The sequence below is a fragment of the Sus scrofa genome, chromosome 2 (genome assembly GCF_054392235.1).
Source record: "Sus scrofa isolate SSC_HxYL_T2T_F1_AM1 chromosome 2, Sscrofa_HxYL_maternal_Yorkshire_Landrace_v2.0, whole genome shotgun sequence".
In the NCBI taxonomy this organism is placed as follows: domain Eukaryota; kingdom Metazoa; phylum Chordata; class Mammalia; order Artiodactyla; family Suidae; genus Sus; species Sus scrofa.
Window position 1 is genome coordinate 5116620 of NC_139384.1, and position 22088 is coordinate 5138707.

The window sequence follows — 22088 nt, forward strand, 5'->3', positions numbered from 1 at the left end:
GCCGGCAGGTTGCTCTTGGTTTGTCAAAGCCAGGAGAGCCTGGGGGCCACCTGAGACCAAACTGAGCTAGGCAGGGGTGAGGTGAGGAGAAGCAAGGCCTGGGTTCCTGACCAGCTCGACTAAACAGTAATCATTGAGGAGTTCCCAATGTGGCGTAATGGAATTGGCGACATCTCTGCAGCACCAGGACGTGGGATCGATCACCCACCTGGCACAGTGGGTTAAGGATCTGGCATTGCTGCAGCCGTGGCATAGGCCACAACTGTGGCTCGGACCAGATCTCTAGCCCAGGAACTCCATATACCATGGAGCTGACAAAAAAGAAACAAGAAAAAAACAGAACAAAACAAAACAACAATATTGAAAAATGAGACTGATAGAATTCTCTTAGGTCTGGGGTGTGAGCTGTTATTATCCCGTTATCTGTAGGAGGAGACTGAGGTTCAGAGTGAGAGGGACTTCCCTATGCAGGAACTTTGCAGGGAGTCCAGGCCTGGCTTCTGGACAGTGTGGGGTGGGTGGCAGTTGAGACGAAGACCATGCCCGCCCCCAACCAAGGGACGTCCATTTGCCCTCCAGTTCTCTGCCTGCCCCCCACTCCTGTCCCCTGGGCTGACTCAGGCTGATGGACATCACTAGGTACCATCCTAGCTTTGGTCCCCATGGGATGAGCACGCTTAGGTGTGTACCTCGCCTTCTCTGAACCCCTTTCCAGGCAGGGTTTGTTGGGAGCTGGGGCTGCTAGGTTCACTGAGTGTGGTTGTGCAGGTTGCTCACTGCACAAAGGTACCCGGCTGAGTGTTCACTTCTCTTCTGCCCTGCAGTTCTTCAGGTGCCTGGAGGAGGTGCATCTTTTCCCAATTAGTGCACAGGTGCCAGAGGGACTAGCAGGGGGAGTTCCCGTTGGGTTAAGAACCCAATTAGTATCCACAAGGATGCAGGTTTGATCCCTGGCCTCACTCAGTGGGTTAAGGATCCGGCATTGCCATGAGCCTCGGCATAGGTCACAGACACGGCTCAGATCTGGCATTGCTGTGGCTGTGGCGTAGGCTGGCAGCTGTAGCTCCGATTCAACCCCTAGCCTGGGAACTTCCATATGCCATGGGCGTGTCCCTGAAAAACAAACCAAAACAGAAGAATTATCCAGAGGGGCCAGCACAGCCCTGCAGGAGCAGCGTGTATAAAGAAGTGTTGGCACAAGGAGGAAGCTGATTCTTTTCCCGTCTGAGCCCTCGGCTGGGCCCAGGCTTCCCAGGTAGAGGGTTGATAACAGGACTGCCTAGAAAGTGCTTCCCTGAGTAGACAAGGCACTGACTCAGTCCCAGCTGGAGGGGCCCGGCTGGAGACCACCTGCTCCAGGGTCTGTATCCAGGGGTAAGACTGCCACGTAGCCCCCTCCTGACTCAGGATGCTGGACTCTCCACTCCAGCAAGAGAGGCCAAGGCTGCTCTGCTGCTTTCCTGCTTCCCTGCCGTCCTAGCAGAAGAGCTGAGCCAGTGGGGGGCAGGGAGTTCGGGGCCGACTCCATAAAGCCTCTGCTGGCTCCGCACCTACCTGCTTCAATGCCTGAGAATCCATTAGACACCTGCTCTAAGCCTAAGGCCTGGTCTAGCCCACTCGGCCCCTCTGTGTGCTCCTGGGCTGCATCCCCAACCTAGCCGTCCTACCCTTCCTAGAAAGAGATTATCAGTGCCACCAGCAGAGAGAGGGAGAGTAGGTGGGTGGGAAGGGGCTCTGAGAAAGGGGTCTGTGAACTGCAGGGGCGTGTGTTAATTATTAACTGCAAGTACCCTAGTGGGGTGAGGTTGGGGCTCAGGAAGCTCCTCTTTATCTTTAACTCACAGGGGCCCAGTCTTGGGGAGGGTGGGGGGGTGAGCAGGAGAGAGAGCACGGCCAGGAAAGCAGACGGAGGTGGCTGCCAGGTTCATGGCCATTGACGTGGGGGCAGGGGGAAGCCTGGTGTCTGCTGCCGTGGGTAGCGAGGCTTTGGCCAAGCTGCCTCCCCTCCTGAGCCTGTTTCCCCAGGCAAACTTCAGATCTGCCTCTGGGTCTCCGGGAGTCCCTCTCCCAGGCCAAAGGCTCCTTGGGACTGGGCTGGTCTGCCCCTGAGCCAGGGCCTGGCCAGTCACATGGTAAGTGCCACAAGCATATATGCAGAGAGAGCCTGCGGCGTGTGGTCCTGGCACTAGACCATTCCAAATCGGGGGTCTGAGGCACTCCCCCAGTCCCAAGTGGGACTCACTTTCTCTAGGCAATGCCCCCACCCTCCCCCCTTCCGGGGAGGGCACCTAGGGAGGTGGGGCACTGGGAATGGGCTCTGCGGGACACAGGCCTGCCCAGGAACCAGGCCCGTTGTCTTGGCGACGGCTCCTGTCCCAGGCACCCCAGGCACCCACGGGGGCAATTAGCCAGTGTGGGAGGGGGTTTCCATGGTGGCAGTTCCCCCGCGGTGTGGCTGGGGCTGAGGGAGGGGACAAGGACCTGTGGGCCCTTTGTCCTGGCACACTAGGCCTCTGTTCTGGCCGGTTCTCTCTGAGGACCATGGGTGGGGGCCAGACTGGGTTAGTGTGCCCCATTCCTGGGAGAGGGTGTCCTGAACCATCAGGGGGAGAGAGGACAATAGGGGACACAGCCCCACTTCTGGGTCCAGCATCCCCCTGGGAGCCCTCCTCCCACAGGCACAGGAGCCTTGCCTGCCCCCAAGAGGCTGGGCACGCCAGGGGCTTACCATTGGTTCCTGTTTCTGGTAAACACCTTCCAGCAGCCAATGGGCAGCCTCGGTGCGTCCTGGGAGCCAGGGCTGGACCAGGAGGGGCGGGGCTGTGAGGGCTGCATTGGGGGGTGGGCAGGGGACGGGCTATTGGTCGAGGGTTGCAGGGTGGGGGATGTTCCATAGAACTCCAGACAGGCTTCTGCTCAGACTTTATTCCAGGCCCCCCAGGAGCCTTTTGGGGTCCCCTAGCCGAGCCTGTGCCCTTACCCCGCACTCCTTCAGCTCCAGCTTGACCTTTGCAAGGGCCCAGGCACCAGGACAGCTCCATGGGTGGGCGGTTTGACCTGGGTCCCTGAAACCTCACTTTCTGGGACCTTCCTTCATCCTTGTGGCTGACACAGCTCATGCGAAGGGAGCTCAGGCCTCATATCCCAGCGGTAAAGTGCGGTGCCCACTCCAGACTGGCATCAACTGTTCAGGCAATTGGGTTGCAGGACATGGAGTCTGTGGTACCCTCAGAAGTGGGGCCTTCAGAATCGGGTGTCCAGGAAGGAGGTGGAGCTTCGATGGGACCTGGTGGGACTCTCGATTGGGGGGCCCCTGGACCGAGTCAGCAGCCCGTGGAAAGTCTTGCCTCGGGTCTGGGGCTTGCGCCGTGGTGGCCTGGGCTCTTCCGGGGGTTGCACCACGATGCGGGGCACCTCGGGCCGGGCGGCTCCCTGAGTTCCTGCCAGCTGCTGGGCCTCAAAGATGGCTTGGGCCCCGGCCAGGCGGGCCTGGGGCCTCGGGGGCGGCAGCTGGGCCAGCTGGGCCTTGATCTCCCGCTGCAGGTCCTGTTCGGACAGGGCCACGCTGTGCACCTGTGGGGAGCAGTTGGGACTGAGTTTGCCTTGCCTGGGGGAGGGCAGGAAACCGTGAGGTCCCGGTGGGGCGGGCAGTGCACAGCCCAGGAAGTGGCTGAGGGCTGAGGGCTGAGGGGCTGACAGACTAAGAGATAGACTAAAAGAGCCACAGAAAGCCATCTGAGGCCTGGGGTTTCCACCTTCTCTGCTGCTCAGAGGACAGGAACAGAGCCCCGGGTTTTTTGTTTTTGTCTTTTTAGGGCCGCACCTGCAGCATATGGAGGTTCCCAGGCTAGGGGTCGCATCAGCTGCTGGCCTACACCACTGCCACAACAGCATGGGATCTGAGCCGCGTCTGTGACCTACGCCACAGCTCACGACAACGCCGGATCCTCAACCCACTGGGTGAGGCCAGGGATCGAACCTGCATCCTCTGGATGCTAGTTAGATTCATATCCACTGTGCCATGACGGGAACTCCAAACCTGGTTCTTACTCTGACTTGCGGCTCTGGGACTCAGTTTCCCAGGCAGTCGGGGGGCACCCACCTGGGGCATGAAGACCTCCTCCTGCAGCTGGGCGGGGGGGATGGCTCGAAGGGCACTGAGCGTCTCCAGGAGCCCCGGACAGGCCAGGCGCTGTTCGGTGGCACCCAGTGCCAGGCGCACCAGCGTCAACCCCACACGGAACAGCACTTTTACACCTGCGGACCCAGGGGTGGGGGGGTTAGCTCAATGAGGGACCAGCCCTGCCATTGCTCAGTCTGCACCTGAACCTGCCCTTGGCCAGACTCCTTCCACCCTCCTGCAGCTCTGCTGCCGCTGACCGGGCCAGGAACAATGACCGAGAGCAGAAGGCCAGTTGGGGGGACCCTGGCAAGTATGTCTGGGGCCACAGACACTTCTGGGCCCAGCAGCCTGCCAGGAACCAAGCTTTCTCATTCTGGTCTCAGCTCCTAGTCCCTCCAAGAAAGGGCTGGGCGGTGATGATCAGCTCAGATCTGTGACCTTCTGATTCTAGAGAATGTCTAGCCAGAGCTTCTCACCCCTAAGCCAAGAACACAGGGCACAGGTGCACGTACACACGCACACACATGGCTGTGACCTTGGGCCTGTTCCTGGAGCCTCAGAATCCCTTCCTGGCAGCCTCGGGTCTGCTGAGAAAAGCAGTCAGGGGACTAGTGAGGCCTAGGGACAACTGTGACTTGTGAAGAGATAACAGCAACGACTACCGTTGTCACCATTATGAAAGGAAACCTGTGGCAGAGGGCAGCGACAGCTCGGCCACCCAGACAGCCCCGCCCCTCCCCGCCCTCGGGGTCTGCAGGGGAGGCCATGGAGATGGCAACTTGGGCACCCGTGGCCAGAGCTCTAGGTCAGCCCGAAGCCAACGGGGCATACAGCAGGTGCTCAATAGGTGTACTGATTGATTCCTACCATTATTTAGGTGCAACCACCAGACAACTCACACAGAACAGCATGCAGGTGGGTTATGGATGGGGGTACCAAAGCAGAACCCCAAAGACCCAAGGAGTCCAGCTCAGCTCTGCCCCGACTACCCCCCTCTTGGCCTGGCCCTGGGATTCACCTCTCCCCATCACCTCCGCACCCCTCGCCCCCCACCGACACACACAAGTGGCCTGGAGCCTGGGTGGCCTCTCAGCCTCCACACTGTCCCTGCACGGTCACCTCTCCCCTGGAGCAGCCACAAGCATCTTTAAACAGCACCCTCCTCCTGCCACTCCCCTGCACTCTGGCTCCTCCTTTGTTGTATTTTCTTCGTGGAACTTATGACAATCTATAAATATCTTGTTAATTTGGTTCCCGTCGCCTCCCATCCCCACCCCCACTAGAATGTGGGTCTCACTCACTCAAGTGGCCCTTGCTTCCAGACCGGTGCCTGGCCTCTAAGAACAGTCACCAAGGGCTGGTGGGCTCGGTCGGCCATGACTGCACGCCATGCCCGGCCCCCAAGCTGTGCCCCTGTTGCGCCCTCTCCGGCTTCTCCTCCATCTACCCGATGCCGGGCCTCTGCCACGTGGATGCTGCCCTCCCCATGGTGGTCACCTTGCCTGGGGGTGTGGCTACCATTCTTTGGCATTGGCCAAGCACCGGGCTGTGTCCTCAGAGTCACGTGGTGCCATCACCCTCAGCACACCCCAGCATCCAGACCCTGAGCCAGGACTGGCGGTGGCGGCGGGGCAGAGCAGCGCTGGCACACTCCTTCCGCCCCGTCCTCCCCCCACCCCCGACCCGACCCACCTGGCCGGCCACCCACTCACCCTCACTAAGGAAAGCATCCCAGACACGCAGCACCGTGGGGAAGGGCAGGGAGCGGGCGAAGAGGCACAGGAACCACTCGGGCAGGTAGAGCAGGGGCCCGACGCCCACCTGCTGCAGGTGCTTGTGCACGCGCGGGAGCAGCCGCCGCAGCAGGGCCATGAACACCTCGGCGTCCAGCCGCACAGCCTCCTGCGGCCACGTCCATCAGCACTGCTGCTCCTGGTCCCCAGGCTCCCACCAGCCCGCCCGGCCCCTCCCCTTGTGCCCTGGGGCCCCAGCCCAGCCTCTCACCATGTGGGGCCCGTAGTAGCCAGGGAGGTAGACCTCGCAGATCTGAACCAGGCACCAGAAGGCCTCCTGAGGGTGGGCACAGGTCTTGAGTGCCCACCGCGGGGGGGACCACGGAGAGGACCACAGGGCTGGGGAAAGGGGCACTGGGAAGGGCCTGGACACCATGTAGGGTGACTCTGGAGCCAGGAGCCTGGATGCAGTGCAGGGGACGGAGGGGGCAGGTCTTGCCAAAAGCTTCCAGTGGCCCAGAGGCCTACCAAGGGGGTCTGGGGGTTCAAAGTTGGAAGTCATAGGACACAGGAGGTTGAATTTCAGGGACACAGGGTTGGGGCTCACTGGTTAGGGGAGGAAGGGTCCCAAAGTTCAAGTCCTAGGATCTTGGGGTCACTGGGGTCAGGGATCCTAGACCCAGGGTTCAGAATCAGGAGTCATGAGGTCAAAGCGATGAGGTCGAGACTCCTAGATCACCGGGGCAAAGGTCAGGGGTCAGGGGTCTGTGTTCCTAGACTCAAAGTCACTGGGCTTGAAGGTCCCTGAGGTTGGCAGTCTTGAGGCCCTGGGTCGCTGGGTGTCAAGGATCCCAGGTCCCTGAGGCCAGAGTTCCATGGGTCCAGGGCAAAGGATCACTAGGTCCCTAGCATTAGAGTTTGGGGGTCAAGGGTCTCAGGTCACCGAAGTCAGAGTTCCTGGGGTTCGGGTCATGGCTCCCTGGGCTTAGGGTGTCAGGGTCTTGGGTCCCTGTGGCAGGGCTGAGGGTACTCACCTCTGGGGGCAGGTGCATGAGCAGCACCGCTGCCACGGGGCCCTGGGCCTGGCAGTAGCCCTGCTCTGGCCGATACAGGGTGTAGGCCTTCAGTACCTCCAAGAGGCCCTGCTGCCTGTGCCAGAAGAGACCCTGTCAGGGGCCGGCCCTCCGGGCATCCCTTCCCACCCTCTAGCGTCCCTTGCCCAGGCCTCGGCCCTTCAGGGGCCTTGCTGGGTCTTCTGGGCTGCAAAGACATAGAGCTGGGCTGGCGATTAGGCCAGAGTGCCTGGGGCTTTTGGGGCTGCAGGTCCCTGGGCATGAGTGGCCTCGTACCCATGACCCTGGGGTGACACAAACATCTCATGCAGAGGAAACTGGCGGTGCAGGTCCCTGCCAATGGTCTCCATCCACTGTGGGTCCCCAGGGGCTTCAGCCAGTTTCTGTGGGTGGGCGAGAAGGCAGATGTGAAGGCTCAGAGTGGCAAAGGGCCAGGGCCGGGGCGGTGGAGCCCCTGCCAATCCCCTCACCTGGTAAGTGCCAGGGTTGTTCTTCTGACACACATGGGCCCCGCACAACAGGGGCCAGCACCGGGCCCGCAGGGCTGAGGGAATGCCTTTCCGGCACTGCATCTTTATCTGCGGGTGAAGCAAGGGGCCTCATCAGGCCAGCCAGCTTCCCCTGCTCCTGTTGGCAGGCCCCAGGTACCAGCCGGTCATTGTGAAGGCCACTTTGGGGAGCAGGGAGAAAAGGCAGGCCTGCTGGGACCCAGGAGGGGTCCAGGGTGTGGGCCGAGGCCCAGGGGGATGAGCCTCCCTCCCCTCACCTTCTTGTATCGTCGAGACATGGTTTTCTCCCAGTGCGAGGTCATCTCTACCCATTTCATCTCCCGCTGGCGGATGAGGTCTGCAGGCGGGTGACCTGGCCTGCGGGCACATGGCACAGGCATCCAGGCGCTGGGCACCTGTTCCCTAGAGCCCGTATCTGCTACCCTTCTTGCTACCCAACTCCTGGCCCTGGAGATCTCTGGGAAGCCCTGGCTGGGGGTGACCAGTCACCCAGGAGTTGCCAGTGGTTGTCATGGGGACAGGGAAGGATGTGGCTCCGATGTGGGCGGAAGCAGGAGAGGCTGAAAGGGGTGTGTAGGTGTGTGTTGGGGGAGGGGCTGGTTGGCTGTCCCCCAGGATAGGGACAGAGACAACTCATAGACAGAGCCCTGGACTAGAAGCCAGCAGTCATGAGTTTGAGTCTGATTCTGTCTCTGATCTGCTGTGTGACCTTCCTATCTGTCTCTGAACTTGTCTTCCCATCTGCGTGTTGGGAATGGGGAGGCTTGGCGGAGGAAGAGGTGTGGGTTCCGATTTGGATCTGGGATTCCTGGGCCAGATGAAAAGGGGGAGAATGTTTAGCCCCAACGGTGGGTACAAAGCCTCAGAGACAGAGAGTCAAAGAGACAGTCAGGGACTGACCCCCTGCAGTCCTGCCAGCCTTAGGATTCCACCTGGCACCTGCAGAGCAGTGCCCCTCCCAGGACCCTGGAGGTTGGGCCTCACTCTAGAATTCAGCCCCCAGCGCCCACCCTCATTCCCAGCTCCCCACCACGCCCCCCTCATCCCTTCGCCACTTACCCTGGCTCTGCTGAGCTGCCCCCAATGAAGCCATAGCGGTCAGCCTGGCGATACGGGTCGGGCCCACTCAGCTCTGAGTCAGACCCCAAAGAGCTGGAGTCATCCTGCAGCTCACAAGGCTGCACCAGGTCCTCCCCCAGGGCCTGGGCCATGGTGTCACAGACCCCTGATGCCAACAGGCTGCAAGACGTGGGGAGAGCCAAGGTGAGAGGCAGCCCCTGGCCAGCCAGGTCCCCAGCCCCAGGACCTGACTGTGGTCAGAGGGGACAGACTTCAGGGTATCTCACCAAGCCTCTTCTGTCCCCTCTTCATTGTGGGATAGAGGTGGGGAGTGGGGAAGAACCAGAAGTGGCAGAAAGGCCAGGCTGCTGTGTAGAGACCCAGACCCAGCCCCCGTCCGCACCAGCCCGGCTTACCTCCCTGCCGCACCTCACCTCCTCCGCTCACTTCCTCCTCAGCCACAGCTTCAGCCACCCGCTTCGGGCCCCTCCCAAGAGTGGGGGGGGGTTACCCCTTCCTCTCTCAGGCGCTTCCGGCCTGCCCTAGCGGCCCTGGGCTCCTCCCACCACCCTGGTGGGCTGGGTGGATACAGGTTTGTGTCGTGGGCTGGGTGTGATGGAGCCAGGGCCTGTCAGAGGTAGAGAGGCCAGGCTGCCTCCAGATTTGAGGTTACTGGCATGTAAAACCCTCAATTCAAGGTTCCAATGAGAATTACGTTTTTTTGTTTGTTTGTTTGTTTTAATTTTTTTGTCTTTTTAGGGCCGCACCCTCGGCATATGGAGGTTCCCAGGCTAGGAGTCTAATCGGAGCTCTAGCCCCCAGCCTACGCCATAGCCACAGCAACGCCAGATCTGAGCTGTGTCTGTGACCAACACCACCGCTCACGGCAGCGCCGGATCCTTAACCCACTGAGCAAAGCCAGGGATCAAACCCGCAACCTCATGATTCCTAGTTGGATTCATTTCCGCTGCGCCACAATGGGAACTCTGAGAATTACGGTTTATTGAATGTTTGCTCTTCACGAAATAACATTTTTCACATGCGCACAATGTAGCTTAATTATGCTACTCAAAAGGCAATGATAAAACATAAAAAAAAAAAAAAAAAAAACAGGGAGTTCCCCATCGTGGTACAGTGGAAACGAATCGGACTAGGAACCATGGAGTTTCAGGTTTGATCCCTGGCCTCGCTCAGTGGGTTAAGGATCTGGTGTTGCTATGGCTGTGGTGTAGGCTGGCAGCTGTAGCTCTGATTGGACTCCTGGCCTGGGAACCTCCATATGCCGTGGGTGTGGTCCTAAAAAGGACAAAAAGACAATAAATAAATAAATACATAGATAGGAGTTCTTTCTGTGGTGCAGCGGATTAGTGGTATGGCTTGTCTCTGTAGAGGCGCTGGTTCAGCATTGCTGCATCTGTGGCATAGGTCGCAGCTCCAGCCTGGATTCAGTCCCTGGCCCAGGAACTTCCACGTGCAGCTGAGAAAGAAAAAAAAAATTAACCGCTAATTCAGCTTGCATCACAGGCACTGTGGACCAAAATGGGCTTGGAGTTTAGTGACAGGTTTCTAGGTCTGGTCAGTCACCTGGGGGCCACAGAGACTCCGGAGGTAGAGGCCCTTGAATTAGGTCCAGGTCTTGGACCAACCCTTTGCTATCTCTGTGCACTTCAAGGACTTGATCGGCAGTATTTGGGGAGACCCAATGAGTTACCGATGAGCTCACACCAACTTCCCGCCCAGGGCGGAGGTGAGAAGGACTGCGTAGCCCTTAAAAGAGAAAAACAACTTCCACAGCACTTCCTGTCCCATATTCTCTGGAAAGGGGTGGCCAACTTCTCATAGGCAGAACTAGACTCGACCTCGCCCCTCGAAGCCCCGCCCACCAAGAGGCTCCGCCCCAGAGATGGGCGTTCCGTCCGAGTCCCGCCCCGTGACTGAGGCCCCGCCCCCCGGGCCGCTTGGGCCTCTGCGCCCGGCGTCCGGCGGAGGCGCTAGAGCGCTGGGGCAGCGGACGGGGCGGGGCGGGGCGGGGCGACGAGGGGCGGAGCGGGCGGCCGAGGAGGCGGGGCGGCGGGCCGGGGCGGGCCGGGCCGGGCCGGGCGGAAGGAGAGCCAGGCCGGAAGGAGGCAGCGGGAGGGTGGGAGGCAGGAGCGGGCCCGGAGCTGCTGGGCCAGAGCGGCGGCGCCGCCATGTCCGACAGCGAGAAGCTCAACCTGGACTCTATCATCGGGCGCCTGCTGGAAGGTTGGCCGGGGCGGGGGAGGTGGGCGCCCGCCGCGCCCTGGCCCCCTTCCCGGCCCGGAAGTGGCGCGCGGGTGGACCTGCCCCTCCCAGGGCCAGCTTAGACTGGGCGGGGACGGGCCGCGAGGTCCCGTGGCCGTGGCTCTCCCCGCCAAATCGCGGCGCGCCTGGAGGTCTGGGGTTGTTCCCCGCGCTGGAACAGGGCCGGGGCGCATGGGTCGGCCTGGGCTCTTGGGGTGAGGGAGAAACCCGAGAAGCCTAGCCACCCGGGAAGGGGTCCTGCGCTATCAGGCTTTGGGTGGTAGGGCCCCTGCGCACAGCAGTCCCCTCCCAAGTGCCTTGAGGGTAGTTGGGGTCCGGTCCCAGGAGGCTCAGCAGCAACAGCTGCCTCTGGGCAAGGAGGGGCCCAGGCGCCCCAGAAGTGCTCATGAGGGCCTGTGTGTCACCCACCCTCTCCTAGTCTCAGGGACCAGGGTCCTGACGCTCCTTCCACCCTCAGTGCAGGGCTCGCGGCCTGGAAAGAATGTACAGCTGACAGAGAACGAGATCCGTGGTCTGTGCCTCAAATCCCGGGAGATTTTCCTGAGCCAGCCCATCCTTCTGGAGCTGGAGGCACCCCTCAAGATCTGCGGTGAGCCCCCTGCCCAGCCCCTTTGCTTCCTGGAAGTGGTTTTGGCCCCTCTAAAGTCCCTGGATCCCAGCCTTATCCCTGGGTTCAGGTTTAGACTGAACCTAGACCTGACCTGGTTCCCTGGGTCCCAGGTGACATCCACGGCCAGTACTATGACCTTCTGCGGCTGTTCGAGTACGGCGGCTTCCCTCCAGAGAGCAACTACCTGTTCCTGGGGGACTACGTGGACCGGGGCAAGCAGTCTTTGGAGACCATCTGCCTGCTGCTGGCCTATAAGATCAAGTACCCGGAGAACTTCTTCCTGCTCCGTGGGAACCACGAGTGTGCCAGCATCAACCGCATCTATGGCTTCTACGATGAGTGTAAGTGCCATGGGTGTCTGGGGCTGCCCGGGTCCTAAAGGGCTCTCCTGGCCATTCAGAGGGACCCTCGAGTTGGCCTGGCAGCTGGGGTATCAGTGTCTGACAAATACCTGCTAGACTGAGCTCCGTGAAGGCAGGGCCGGGCCAGGCCAGTTCAGGTCTCTCCACCTGCCCTCCTGGCATGGGTCCTGGCACTCAGGAGGGATCTGGTGAATGGGTGCTGGCTGCAGGGCTGCCCGTATTCTAATAAGGGCCTTGCCCAGTGACACTCCCCTCCAGCGCATCCGTTACTTAAGCACTTAGGCTGCCTGTCTGGACTGGACTCTGTTTGCCAGAAGCAGAGATAAACAGACCTGGTCTTGGCCTGGCCCTGCTCATGTGCTGCAGGTGGGTGCCAACCCTGAGGTTGTTCCAGAACTGGAATGCTGGGGTTCCTGGAAAGCTGGTAGGCAGTGGGATGGGTTTCCCTTCCTTGCCCTCTCTGCTTCCCTCCCAGCTGTGTCTGAACAGCACATGATGTGCCCTGCAAGGCCCAGGGACCCCGGCTGAAGGTGGGGCAGCCAGGCCTTCTCACGAGCCACCTCCTTCCTCTGGGCAGGCAAGAGACGCTACAACATCAAGCTGTGGAAAACCTTCACTGACTGCTTCAACTGCCTGCCTATCGCTGCCATTGTGGACGAGAAGATCTTTTGCTGCCACGGAGGTGAGAGCAGCTCTGGGGCCCGCGCTGGAGGAGTGCTTGGGAGGGACGAGCCTGGCCCCATCCCGGGGGGCTTGGGGACAAAGGCATCAGCTGCAACAGTTCTCCCCCGAGTCGTTTCTTCCATGAAGTCCCCCCGCACCCTCATGTCAGGCTGTGCTGTCAGGTCGTGGCCACAGCTTCACACGTGGAGTTTGTCTCCTTTCTCCAAGGAGCCCTGTGCTCCTTGAAGAAACAGGGGCTACGAGAGGCAGAAGGTGGCGAGGTCTGCCTGTCATGGCTCCCAGGAGACCACGGAGGGGTGGGGACAGAGGCTGATCGGCAAGGCTTCCCGGAGGAGGCAGGGGCCTCGTTTTGAGGCTCAAGGAAGTGATCTACCTCCTGTGCTCCCCAGGCCTGTCCCCCGACCTGCAGTCCATGGAGCAGATTCGGCGTATCATGCGGCCCACAGACGTGCCTGACCAGGGCTTACTGTGTGACCTGCTGTGGTCTGACCCCGACAAGGACGTGCAGGGCTGGGGCGAGAATGACCGCGGCGTCTCCTTTACCTTTGGAGCGGAGGTGGTGGCCAAGTTCCTGCACAAGCACGACTTGGATCTCATCTGCCGGGCACACCAGGTGGGCTGGCGGCGCTGGGCTGGGCTGGGCTGGGGCGGGGCAGCCGGCACCTGCTGAACTAACTGCCCCCACCCTCACCCAGGTGGTAGAAGATGGCTACGAGTTCTTTGCCAAGAGGCAGCTGGTGACACTCTTCTCAGCTCCTAACTACTGCGGCGAGTTTGACAACGCAGGCGCCATGATGAGCGTGGACGAGACGCTCATGTGCTCCTTCCAGGTGGGCAGGGGGCCGGAAGGGGCCGGAAGGGGCCGGGGGCCTTTGGCCTGGCCCCATGAACCTGACTGGCTTGTTTCTTGTAGATCCTCAAGCCCGCCGACAAGAACAAGGGGAAATATGGGCAGTTCAGTGGCCTGAATCCTGGAGGCCGGCCCATCACCCCACCCCGCAACTCCGCCAAAGCCAAGAAATAGCCTCCATGTGCCCGCCCTCTATCCCAGATGGTGGATTGTACAGAAATCACATGGCCACAGGGGGGGTCACACTGGCCCCCAGGCCCACTTGTCATGGGGAACACGGAGCCTTGGTGTATTTTTCTTTCTTCCTTTTTTTTTTTTTTTTTTTTTTTTTATGAATCAATAGCAGCTCCCAACCCCCCAGGGCTCCCTCCGCCCGCCCCTCAGTGGCTGCAGGCAGGATCCTGGGGCTGAGGCTGCAGCTCAGGGCAAAGCAGGGCCAGATTGTGGGTCTCCAGCCTTGCTTGGCCTCAGGGCTGGCAGCCGGATCCTGGGGCAACCCATCTGGTCTCTTGAATAAAGGTCAAAGCTGGATTCTCGCCACGGCCTCTGTCTCCCTTGTCCCAAACATTGAGCCTGGCAACCCTTCTGCCCAGAGCCACTTGGGAGGCCTACTGGGCACGGGCCCCGGCCAGGGAAACCCCAGCCACATGCTCAGGTCCATAGGGTCCCTTGGGATTCCAGGCCAGCACCAGAGAGTATTAGGAAAGTAAGCAAAACTACATGTCCGCCACAGGGCATCTCAGAGGTGTGCCCACAATTCGAGGGCAGGACAGGTCATGATTGGCAGCAGGGGTGGATCAGCAGAGGCCAGCAGCCCCACTATGATTTTTTTTCTTAGGGAGGTGGGTGTGGAGAAGGCAGGCCCCAGTCTGGGCCACAAGCGTGGATGAGGTGGTTAGGGACCTCTCCTGCAGGTGGCAGCTCAGCACCAAGCCTGGAACAGACATGATTGGCAGGGCGTGGGGAGTGCGGTGCTGGAGGAAGATGACAGGACCCAGGCGGGTCAGATACCCAGGAAAGGCCCGCGGGACAGTAGCAGGACCAGCCAGCTCAGCTCCAGCAGGGCCCACCTTTACCACCTGCCAAGGAGAAGAGCCGTCCCCACCCACGGCTGGCGCTGGGAGAGGGGGTGGCTGGGGCTTCATCTGGTCCAGTCTTCCCAACGCCGGACTTCGGGGCTCAGCCTTCACCCTCACTATCTTCAGCCAGCACAGGGCTGGGGCCCTGGGGAGAGTGTGTGGGGGCCAGGATGGAGCCGAAGAACAGCGAGCGGAACTGGCGGGAGAGCAGGAAGCCGAGTGAGCTCCGGAGGCTGCTCCCTGGCCTCCCATCCCTGCCCATCCCCGCCTCCGCCTCCAGCCCCTACCTTCTTGGGTGGAGGTGTCCCAGGCACTGTGCTGGGCTCAGTGTCGTCCTCTTCCTCCTCTGAGTCAGGGCCAGGGCTGCAGAGGGCTTGGAGGCCAGGAGAAAGGGAGTCGGAGGGCAGGGCCCGGGAAGCCTCACTGCCCACAGTGGTCTCCATGGCGATCATATAAGAGTCAATGTCGTCCGCGGCAAAGTCATCCAGGTGGGGTGTGCTGGGGGCAGAGACGGTATCAGCAAAGGAACAGGGAGGGAAGAGGGGGAACAGGCGGGGCCCCACCTTGGAGGGACGGCGGGGAGCTGCAGGAGCCCTGTAACCTCCCGCTTTTATTCCTTCCTGACTTGGTGGGAGGGGAGAGGATGCAGGGGTTAAGTGGCTGCTTCCTGGAGGGGGCGGACCTGGAATCCTTTCATCAGAGTTGAGGTAGAGGCCCGAGGGAGGCGTCCTGGGGGCCAGTTTAGCTCAGCTGGGGGAGGGAAGCGGCAAGTCCTGTGAGCCGGGCCACCTGGGGCCCAAGCCCCCACCTTCCCAGGGGAACAGGAACTGGAGAGCACAGGGGCCCAGGGATATGCTGGGCGGGGGGCCAGGCCAAACTTCCTCCGCTTAGACTACACTGGGCCCATCCTCCCCAACCCACCTGCCCTTCCAGCCACCTGCTTCCCCAACCCCAGGCAGCCCCCTGCCTCCCGGCAGCCCTCTCCCTCCCTGGCCCGGGAGGAGGTTCAGAGGAGGCCTCAGCCAGAGAAGGAAGCCAGCCCGACCTTGGGGACACTTCCCTGGGTGGGAGGGATCTCTGAGTGGGAGGGATCTCTGAGCCCAGCTGATCTGCAGGGCTGGAAGCTGTGAGCACCGCAGGGGCTGGAGCCTGATGGGAAGTGTGTGTGGGGGCTAGAAGCAGGCTCTGGCCAGGGTGCACGGTGTAGGGGAGGGGGAGAGTGGGTGGGTGCGCTTACCTGTGAGCCTGAAGCTGAGGTGCTGGCCTCTGGAGCTCTGAGGAACGCAGATCCTGGGAGTGCGGGTCCGGCTCCGAGAGCGTGGCCAGAACAAAGTGGCCATCCAGCAGAGTGTCCTCGATGGCAAAGATAGCTGGCCTAGGCAAGGGGTGGATCCGGACAAGGTCAAGGCCTTTGGTGCCTGGCTTCCCAGAGCCCTCCCCTCCCTGTCCTGAGGTTGGGAATCACCTGCCAGGAGCATCGAAGTAAACGCTAAGAGACAAGTTTGCTGACTCTGCGAAGCTCAGGAGCCCCTGGGAAGGGAGAGGCAGGGCCGTGAGGTGCGGAGGAAGCAAGGAGGGAGAGGGCGGGGCGAGGGCCGAGGGTGGGGCGGGGCGGAGAGCGCAGGGGGCGGAGCCTCACCCGGAACTCCTTGAGGCAGAAGGTGATGGCCACCCCTTCCTGGGCCTGCAACTGCTGGAAATCCTCCTCCCCGATGCTCATCTCAGTCACCATGGCTTTGGCGGTGCTGTCTGTGGGGGCAGGAACAGGAGGAAGCTGGGCCCCACCCCCGCCCAGCCCACCTCTGCTCCCAGTCCCAGGCCACGTCTGGCTCCCTCACCTGCCTCCTCCTCCTGGTAGCTCCGCAGGATGACCCTGCGGCCACGGCCAATGCCCAGCGTCACTTCAGCCAGCGCGGGGGGGAAGGGCAGAACAGCCTCCCCCAGGACCCTGGAAGGAGCGCACAGCGTGACACCCAAGGCTCGGCCCCACCCAGCGGCTCTGAGAGAACCTGGGGCAGGACAGTGACACACACCAACATCCAAGGAGAACCAGGCCAGCCCTAGCGTGCCCCAGGAAGGACAGGAGGAGCGGGACAGGCTCCCTGCCCTGTCAAAAGCTCCCAGGCGGCTGTGGGACAGAAGTCTGCTTGCAAGAAGAGCTGGGGCAGACAAGAGCAGAGCCCAGAGAAGGCAGCAGGAAGGACGGGCTGTTGGCAGTGAACCGAACCTGGCAGGCAGCATCTGCCCACCCTGTCCCTGAGAACCCAGCAAGAGCTTGTCTAGAAGGGACGCCCACTGGTAACCATTTACAGGAGAAATAACACCTGGAATTTGCATGAATTTGAAATTGAAGAAAAAGAAACAGCTGCTCATTTAAAAACAGGGTGAGGAGTTCCCGTTGTGGTGCAGCGGAAATGAATCCAACTAGGAACCATGAGGTTGAGGGTCCTATCCCTGGCCTCGCTCAGTGGGTTAGGGATCTGGCGTTGCCATGAGCTGGGTGCAGGTCTCAGACGCAGCTCAGATCTGGCATTGCTGTGGCTCTGGCGGAGGCCAGTGGCTACAGCTCTGGTTGGACCCCTAGACTGGGAACCTCCATATGCCGTGGGTGAGGTCCTAAAAAAAGACAAAAATAAATAAATAAATAAATAATAAAATAAAATAAAAACAGGGTGAAAGAAAAAGCCTCAAAATCCAGACCAGAGATTGATTCTTTCTTTCTTTACCCAAAAGGATCCTGGGCCTCACTATTTCAATAGAGCTCAGAAAAACAGCAAGTCAGGACCCAAAGAGACCTTCGAGTTGCCCTGTCCCACAGCTACCAAAAGAAAAGAAACACCAGACCCTGGGTTTCTCGAATGCAAGCAGCATCCAGTGTGCAGAGGCTGTGGAGGGGAGCTGCTCCTCCCTGCTCTGGTCTGTGCCAGGAACCTTTGCATCCACAGAGTTCCCGTCTCCCGGGCCCCTTGGCACCCAGAATGCCCAGAACAGCTCCACCCCTACAGCTGCTTACTCAGGCAGCCTTCCCCCACCCAGCCTCCTGCCTGGGCCTGGGGACCCCTCAAGGCTAGAGCCCCACCAGGCAGAAAGAGAGACTGCCCTTCAAAGGGGAACATCCCAGAAGGATGACCAGGCCAGAGAAAGGTGAGGAGTCCCTGAGCCACAAAAACGTAGTGATGTTCCATGGTGCTCAGACCAGAGACCTGCTCTCTCAACAGGAGTCAGAATGGGTCTGAGTGGTCAGAAAGCCAAGCCAGACCTTTGAGGTGGAGAATACAGACTCCAGAGAACAGTGAGGAACGTGGAACAAGAGCACACCCGGCCCCTCCTCACTCCAGCCTCTGCCTTCAAAGAGCCAGATAAGGACCTGAAAGCAAACAGAGCTGGATGACCTCTCTGAAGTTCACAGAGACCCTGTAGGAAAAAGAAGGAGGTGCCCCCTTTTTTTTGCTAGGTTTGTGGCATGCAGAAGTTCCTGGGCCAGGGATCAAACCCACTCCACAGCAGCAACCTGAGCCACAGCAGTGCCAGTGCCAGTGCTAGCTCCTTAACCCTCTGAGTCACCAGGGAACTCCCTAAGGAGGTGCCTTCTTAAACTGACCCTTGAGGCCCAAAGGAGGAAGAGAAAAACCTAGGGCTCAGCCTGCAACTAGGGGGCGTGCTCACCTTGCTGGAGCACGGAGCACGTGGGGGCACAAGGCTGGGTCGAAGACGGCCTGCAGGGACTCGCAGTCCTGGAAGGACAAGTTGTGAGTCTTCCTCACCCCTGGATGGGCAGACAGGGTCTCAGTGGGCCTCGCCGACCTCCACCTCCACACCGCAGAGACGCCTGGGCCGGCCAGCTGCTCACTCACCATATCTGCAGTGCAGCTGAACCACCAGGCGGCTGCTCCTGCCACTCAGGGAGATGCAGCACTTCTCCACCGTCTTCTCCAGCATCGCCAGTGAGCGGAAGACGGACAGGAACGACTGGGTGAGGCACACACACCTAATGTTTCTACCAACCAGCTCTCAAGGCCCCTTACCCCCGCCCCCGGCCCTCTCACTGTCACACCAGGAAAAGACCTTCCACGCACACACAGGCAGACACATCCACCCTTCTGGGCCTTTGTTCATGCTGTTCTCCTTATCTGGGAGACCTCGAAAGATCTGCTTAGCTTTCAAGAACCAACTTGAATGACCTCACTCCCTCCAGGACCCTGGCTGAATCAATCACTCTCCACATCTCCATCACCCACTGTGGCCGTCTTTTTTTTTTTTTTTTGTCTTTTTGCCATTTCTTGGCCGTTCCTGCGGCATATGGAGGTTCCCAGGCTAGGGGTCAAATCGGAGCTGTAGCCACCAGCCTACGCCAGTGCTACAGCAACGTGGGATCCGAGCCACATCTGCAACCTACACCACAGCTCACGGCAACGCCAGATCCTTTAACCCACTGAGCAAGGCCAGGGACCGAACCCGCAACCTCATGGTTCCTAGTCGGATTCGTTAACCACTGCGCCACGACGGGAACTCCCAGTGGCCATCTTTTTTTTTTTGCTTTGCTTTCTAGGGGCGCACCCACGGTATATGGAGGTTCCCAGGCTAGGGGTTGAATCGGAGCGGCAGCTGCCGGCCTACACCACAGCCACAGCCATGCCAGATCCGAGCCTCATCTGCGACCTACACCACAGCTCACAGCAACGCCGGATCCTTAACCCACTGAGAGAGGCCAGGGATCGAACCTGTGTCCTCATGGATACTAGTCAGATTTGTTTCCAATGTGCCACGACAGGAACTCCTCCCCTCCGTGGCTGTCTTTACTACACCCTTGCTGCATTTTGAAGGGGATCCCTCCTGCTCCTGCATACATATCTCCCCCTAGCTGCCACCTACTAGCTGCCCCAGAGCAAGCACACTGCTGGCAGAGTTCCTGGGGGAGTCATGACCACGGCTGAGGAATGGGCCTCACCTTCATCAGGATCTTACAGCGCAATGGGTCCTGACCAGGGGTGGCCGCCTGGTACTGCTGGAAGAAGAGCGGGGCAAAGAGGAAGCAGGCATAGGCGGAGCGGGAGGAGTTCACAGTCCGGAGGGAGAGCTGGACCAGGAAAAGCAGGGAGAGGGATGCGGTCACCAGCAGTGACAGGCCCAGCCCTCTGGCCGGCTTTTGCTCCCTCTTGCCCTGCTATCCTCCGTTTCCATCAGCTGTTGAAAACCCTCCCTCTCCTGGCGGTCAGCGGATACCTTCACCATGACGCCTTCCCGGAGTCGGCCTCAGCACCTACGCATTTTACCTTGTCACCCACCCGCCACCAGACACTTGAGTGAGGACAGATGCTCTCAGCTCACACATCGGCCTGGGAAGAGGACCGGGCCCAAGCCGACACCTCAACAACAGGGGAGGAAACTGTAACTCAGCAGACAAATCTGCATAACAGCATCCTGCCTGATGGGAACGAGACTCCGAGCCCAGTTTAGGGTTCCCTGTTGGAAACCCACCCTCCCCCAATACCCTGGCCCCTCACCCCATCTTCCAGGGGCTCCAGGTAGAGTTCGTCCCCGATACGGGACAGGGAGTGGACAGCCTTGCCGAGCACTGCGGGAACGAGAGGAGAAACCCGGGTTGGGCTCGAGCCTTGGGCCGTCCCACGTGTCCCGGCCCCCGGCCGGCCTCAACTCACCCTTCACGTTGCCGCCCGTGACCAAACACTTCATGTTGCTCCCCGCGACCAGGCTGAGACTGGCGGCGGGCCCCACCCCGTACCCCGGCTCCCGGCCGCCCTCCCTCCGGGTCTCCCCCGCAGCCGCGGAGGCCCCGGGTTTCCTTCCCGCGCACCGCCCCCGGCAGCCCCGCCCCCGCCTCCTCATTGGGCCACACGCTGGCGCCTCGTCACGTGAGAAAACGCTCGCCGGCTGGGCCGTCACGTGACTGGGTCCGCAGTGGGCGGGGGGCGGTCACGTGAGCCGGGAGCGCTGGGCGCCTGCCTTGCTGGCGGCTTCTCGCCGTCCAGGCCCCTCTTGTCCCCTCCAGCCCCCCTGGGGAGCCCGGCTGGTCAGCGGGGCCCACTGCGGCTGCGCACCCGAACGCGAGGCGCTCAGAGGGTGCGGAGGAGCGAGCCCTGACCTAAGAATCTGCAGATGCACGGGGGAGCCCGCCTGGGTCACAAACGTAGTACCGATTTCCTGGGCGTCTGTTGGGATTCCGGATCGAAACAACACCGTCGCACCCATTCCGGGGCCGCGGGACACTGACAGATGCAGCAACCACCATCCGAAAAGAGATGGAAGCGGGATCTCGGGGTGGGAAGTGGCTGTTGGCTATGGCATGGAGACTCCTTCAGTGATCCCGGAGAACATAAGACTCTCCAGGCAGAAAGGAGTAGAAGGGTGTGGCTGGCAGGGGAAGCCGAGAGTAAAGACTTAGCGGTGCATGGGGCTTTGCCCCTTCAGAGGAAGATGGGTCTATGAGAGGAGAGATGGGGGGGCGCCAAATGCTGAGGGTTGCTAATGAGAAACTGGAAATATTTTACGAGGGTGGACTCCTGTGTGTGGCCATTCATTAATTTGACCGTGGCTCGCAGCAGCTTGATGTAGAATCTCAGTTCCCAGACCAGGGATTGAACCTTGGCCTGAGTGCAGCGGTGAAAGCATGGAGTCCTAACCACTAGACCACCAAGGAACTCCCCCATGTGGCCACTTTAAAAAGGCCAAGGAGTTCCCACTGGGGTGCAATGGCATCTTCCCCGTTTCTGGCCTGCGGGTATGCAGGTTTGATCCCCAGCCCAGCACGGGGAGCGGTAGGGTGGGGGTTGGGGGTTAAGGATTTGATATTGCCATGGGTTGCAACTGCAACTGGGATCTGATCCCTGGTCAGGGCATTCCATATGCCACAGCACAGCAAAAAAAGAAAAAAAAGACCGAGGGACTGTGCCAAAGGCGGGGGGTTCATCAACGTAACAGGTCTACCTGTTGCCGGGGGCCTAAATCCTCTGGTGTGTCACATGAAGGAGGTCCTGGAGGGACTCCTTGACCTCTGGTTCCCTGCAGCACTCCGCGTTCTTTGAAGGGCACCCCCCCCCAACACCCAGCCTTGCCCCTCTGGTACTGTCTGCAGTGAGTAGGCCAGGTTTGTCTGCAGGTCACTGCCCTCCTGCTCCTGGCCTGCAGGGTTTTTTTTTTTTCTTTTTTTTTCTTTTTTTGGCTTTTTAGGGCCATACCTGTAGCTTATGGAGATTCCCAGGCTAGGGGTCTATCAGAGCTGTAGCCACTGGCCTACACCACAGCCACAGCAACACAGGATCCGAGCCATGTCTGTGACCTACACCACAGCTCATGGCAACACCAGATCCTTAACCCACTGAGTGAGGTCGGGAATCAAACCTGCAACCTCTTGGTGCCTAGTGGGATTCGTTTCCGCTGCACCACGATGGGAGCTCCCTGGCCTGCGATTCTGACCCCACTCTGTTTCTTCCTCTCCTTGCCCTCCACTCCTGTTCTTCACCAAGGGTTCCAAAACTTCGGAGGAGGTTATTCTTGCCTTTTAGGAGTGGTCAGTATAAATGGTAGCATCCCTACCCAGGGGCTTAGGTCAGTAAATCAACCTTGACCTTGTCCCCTCCTGCACTCTGCATGCTACTATCCTTCAGCAAGCCCTGAATCCTCTGCCTGCCAGATGAGACAGCTTCACCCTCCTCTCTCATGTCCACGGACATCAACCTGGCTCAGGCCACCCTCATCTCTCACC

The 22088-nt window shown here is 60.3% G+C and overlaps 3 protein-coding genes across 19 annotated transcripts; 1 reads left to right on the forward strand and 2 right to left on the reverse strand.

Moving 5' to 3' along the window:
- Positions 1–2910: 2910 nt before the first annotated feature.
- On the reverse strand, positions 2911–8959 carry TBC1D10C (TBC1 domain family member 10C). Of its 11 annotated transcripts, none has more exons than XR_014836777.1 (10): positions 8914–8959; positions 8498–8677; positions 7696–7795; positions 7400–7507; positions 7206–7312; positions 6891–7005; positions 6128–6393; positions 5836–6025; positions 4103–4257; positions 2911–3573 (listed from the first exon to the last, which is right to left on the reverse strand). XR_014836777.1 is itself a non-coding variant. In XM_013994034.3 (10 exons), exons 2-10 carry the CDS (start codon positions 8647–8649, stop codon positions 3244–3246), a joined length of 1323 nt encoding a protein of 440 aa, XP_013849488.1. In that variant the 5' UTR covers positions 8650–8677; positions 8932–8959; the 3' UTR covers positions 2911–3243. The 11 variants fall into 11 exon arrangements, 10 of the variants coding, with proteins under 10 accessions (XP_013849488.1, XP_084866728.1, XP_005660690.1 ...); XM_013994034.3 differs by having other exon boundaries at positions 6128–6193; positions 8932–8959; XM_085010602.1 differs by having other exon boundaries at positions 6128–6255; positions 6891–7001.
- A 1692-nt stretch (positions 8960–10651) lies between these two features.
- PPP1CA (protein phosphatase 1 catalytic subunit alpha) lies at positions 10652–13617 on the forward strand (the record flags this gene model as incomplete). The annotated part of the gene is given in 7 exon segments (NM_001044559.1): positions 10652–10741; positions 11238–11369; positions 11501–11731; positions 12330–12434; positions 12826–13049; positions 13132–13266; positions 13350–13617. Coding segments are annotated over 7 exon segments (993 nt in total). The 3' UTR covers positions 13461–13617.
- On the reverse strand, positions 13579–20143 carry RAD9A (RAD9 checkpoint clamp component A). 7 transcript variants are annotated; one of them, XM_085010596.1, is made up of 11 exons: positions 20026–20143; positions 19870–19940; positions 19314–19442; positions 18220–18334; positions 18032–18099; positions 16204–16313; positions 16005–16114; positions 15831–15895; positions 15603–15740; positions 14653–14863; positions 13579–14561 (listed from the first exon to the last, which is right to left on the reverse strand). In XM_085010596.1, the coding sequence occupies exons 4-11, from the start codon at positions 18220–18222 to the stop codon at positions 14466–14468; spliced, it is 801 nt and encodes a 266-aa protein (XP_084866722.1). In that variant the 5' UTR covers positions 18223–18334; positions 19314–19442; positions 19870–19940; positions 20026–20143; the 3' UTR covers positions 13579–14465. The 7 variants fall into 7 exon arrangements, with proteins under 7 accessions (XP_084866722.1, XP_003122511.1, XP_084866723.1 ...); XM_003122463.6 differs by having other exon boundaries at positions 18032–18131; XM_085010597.1 differs by lacking the exon at positions 18032–18099.
- Positions 20144–22088: the final 1945 nt, after the last annotated feature.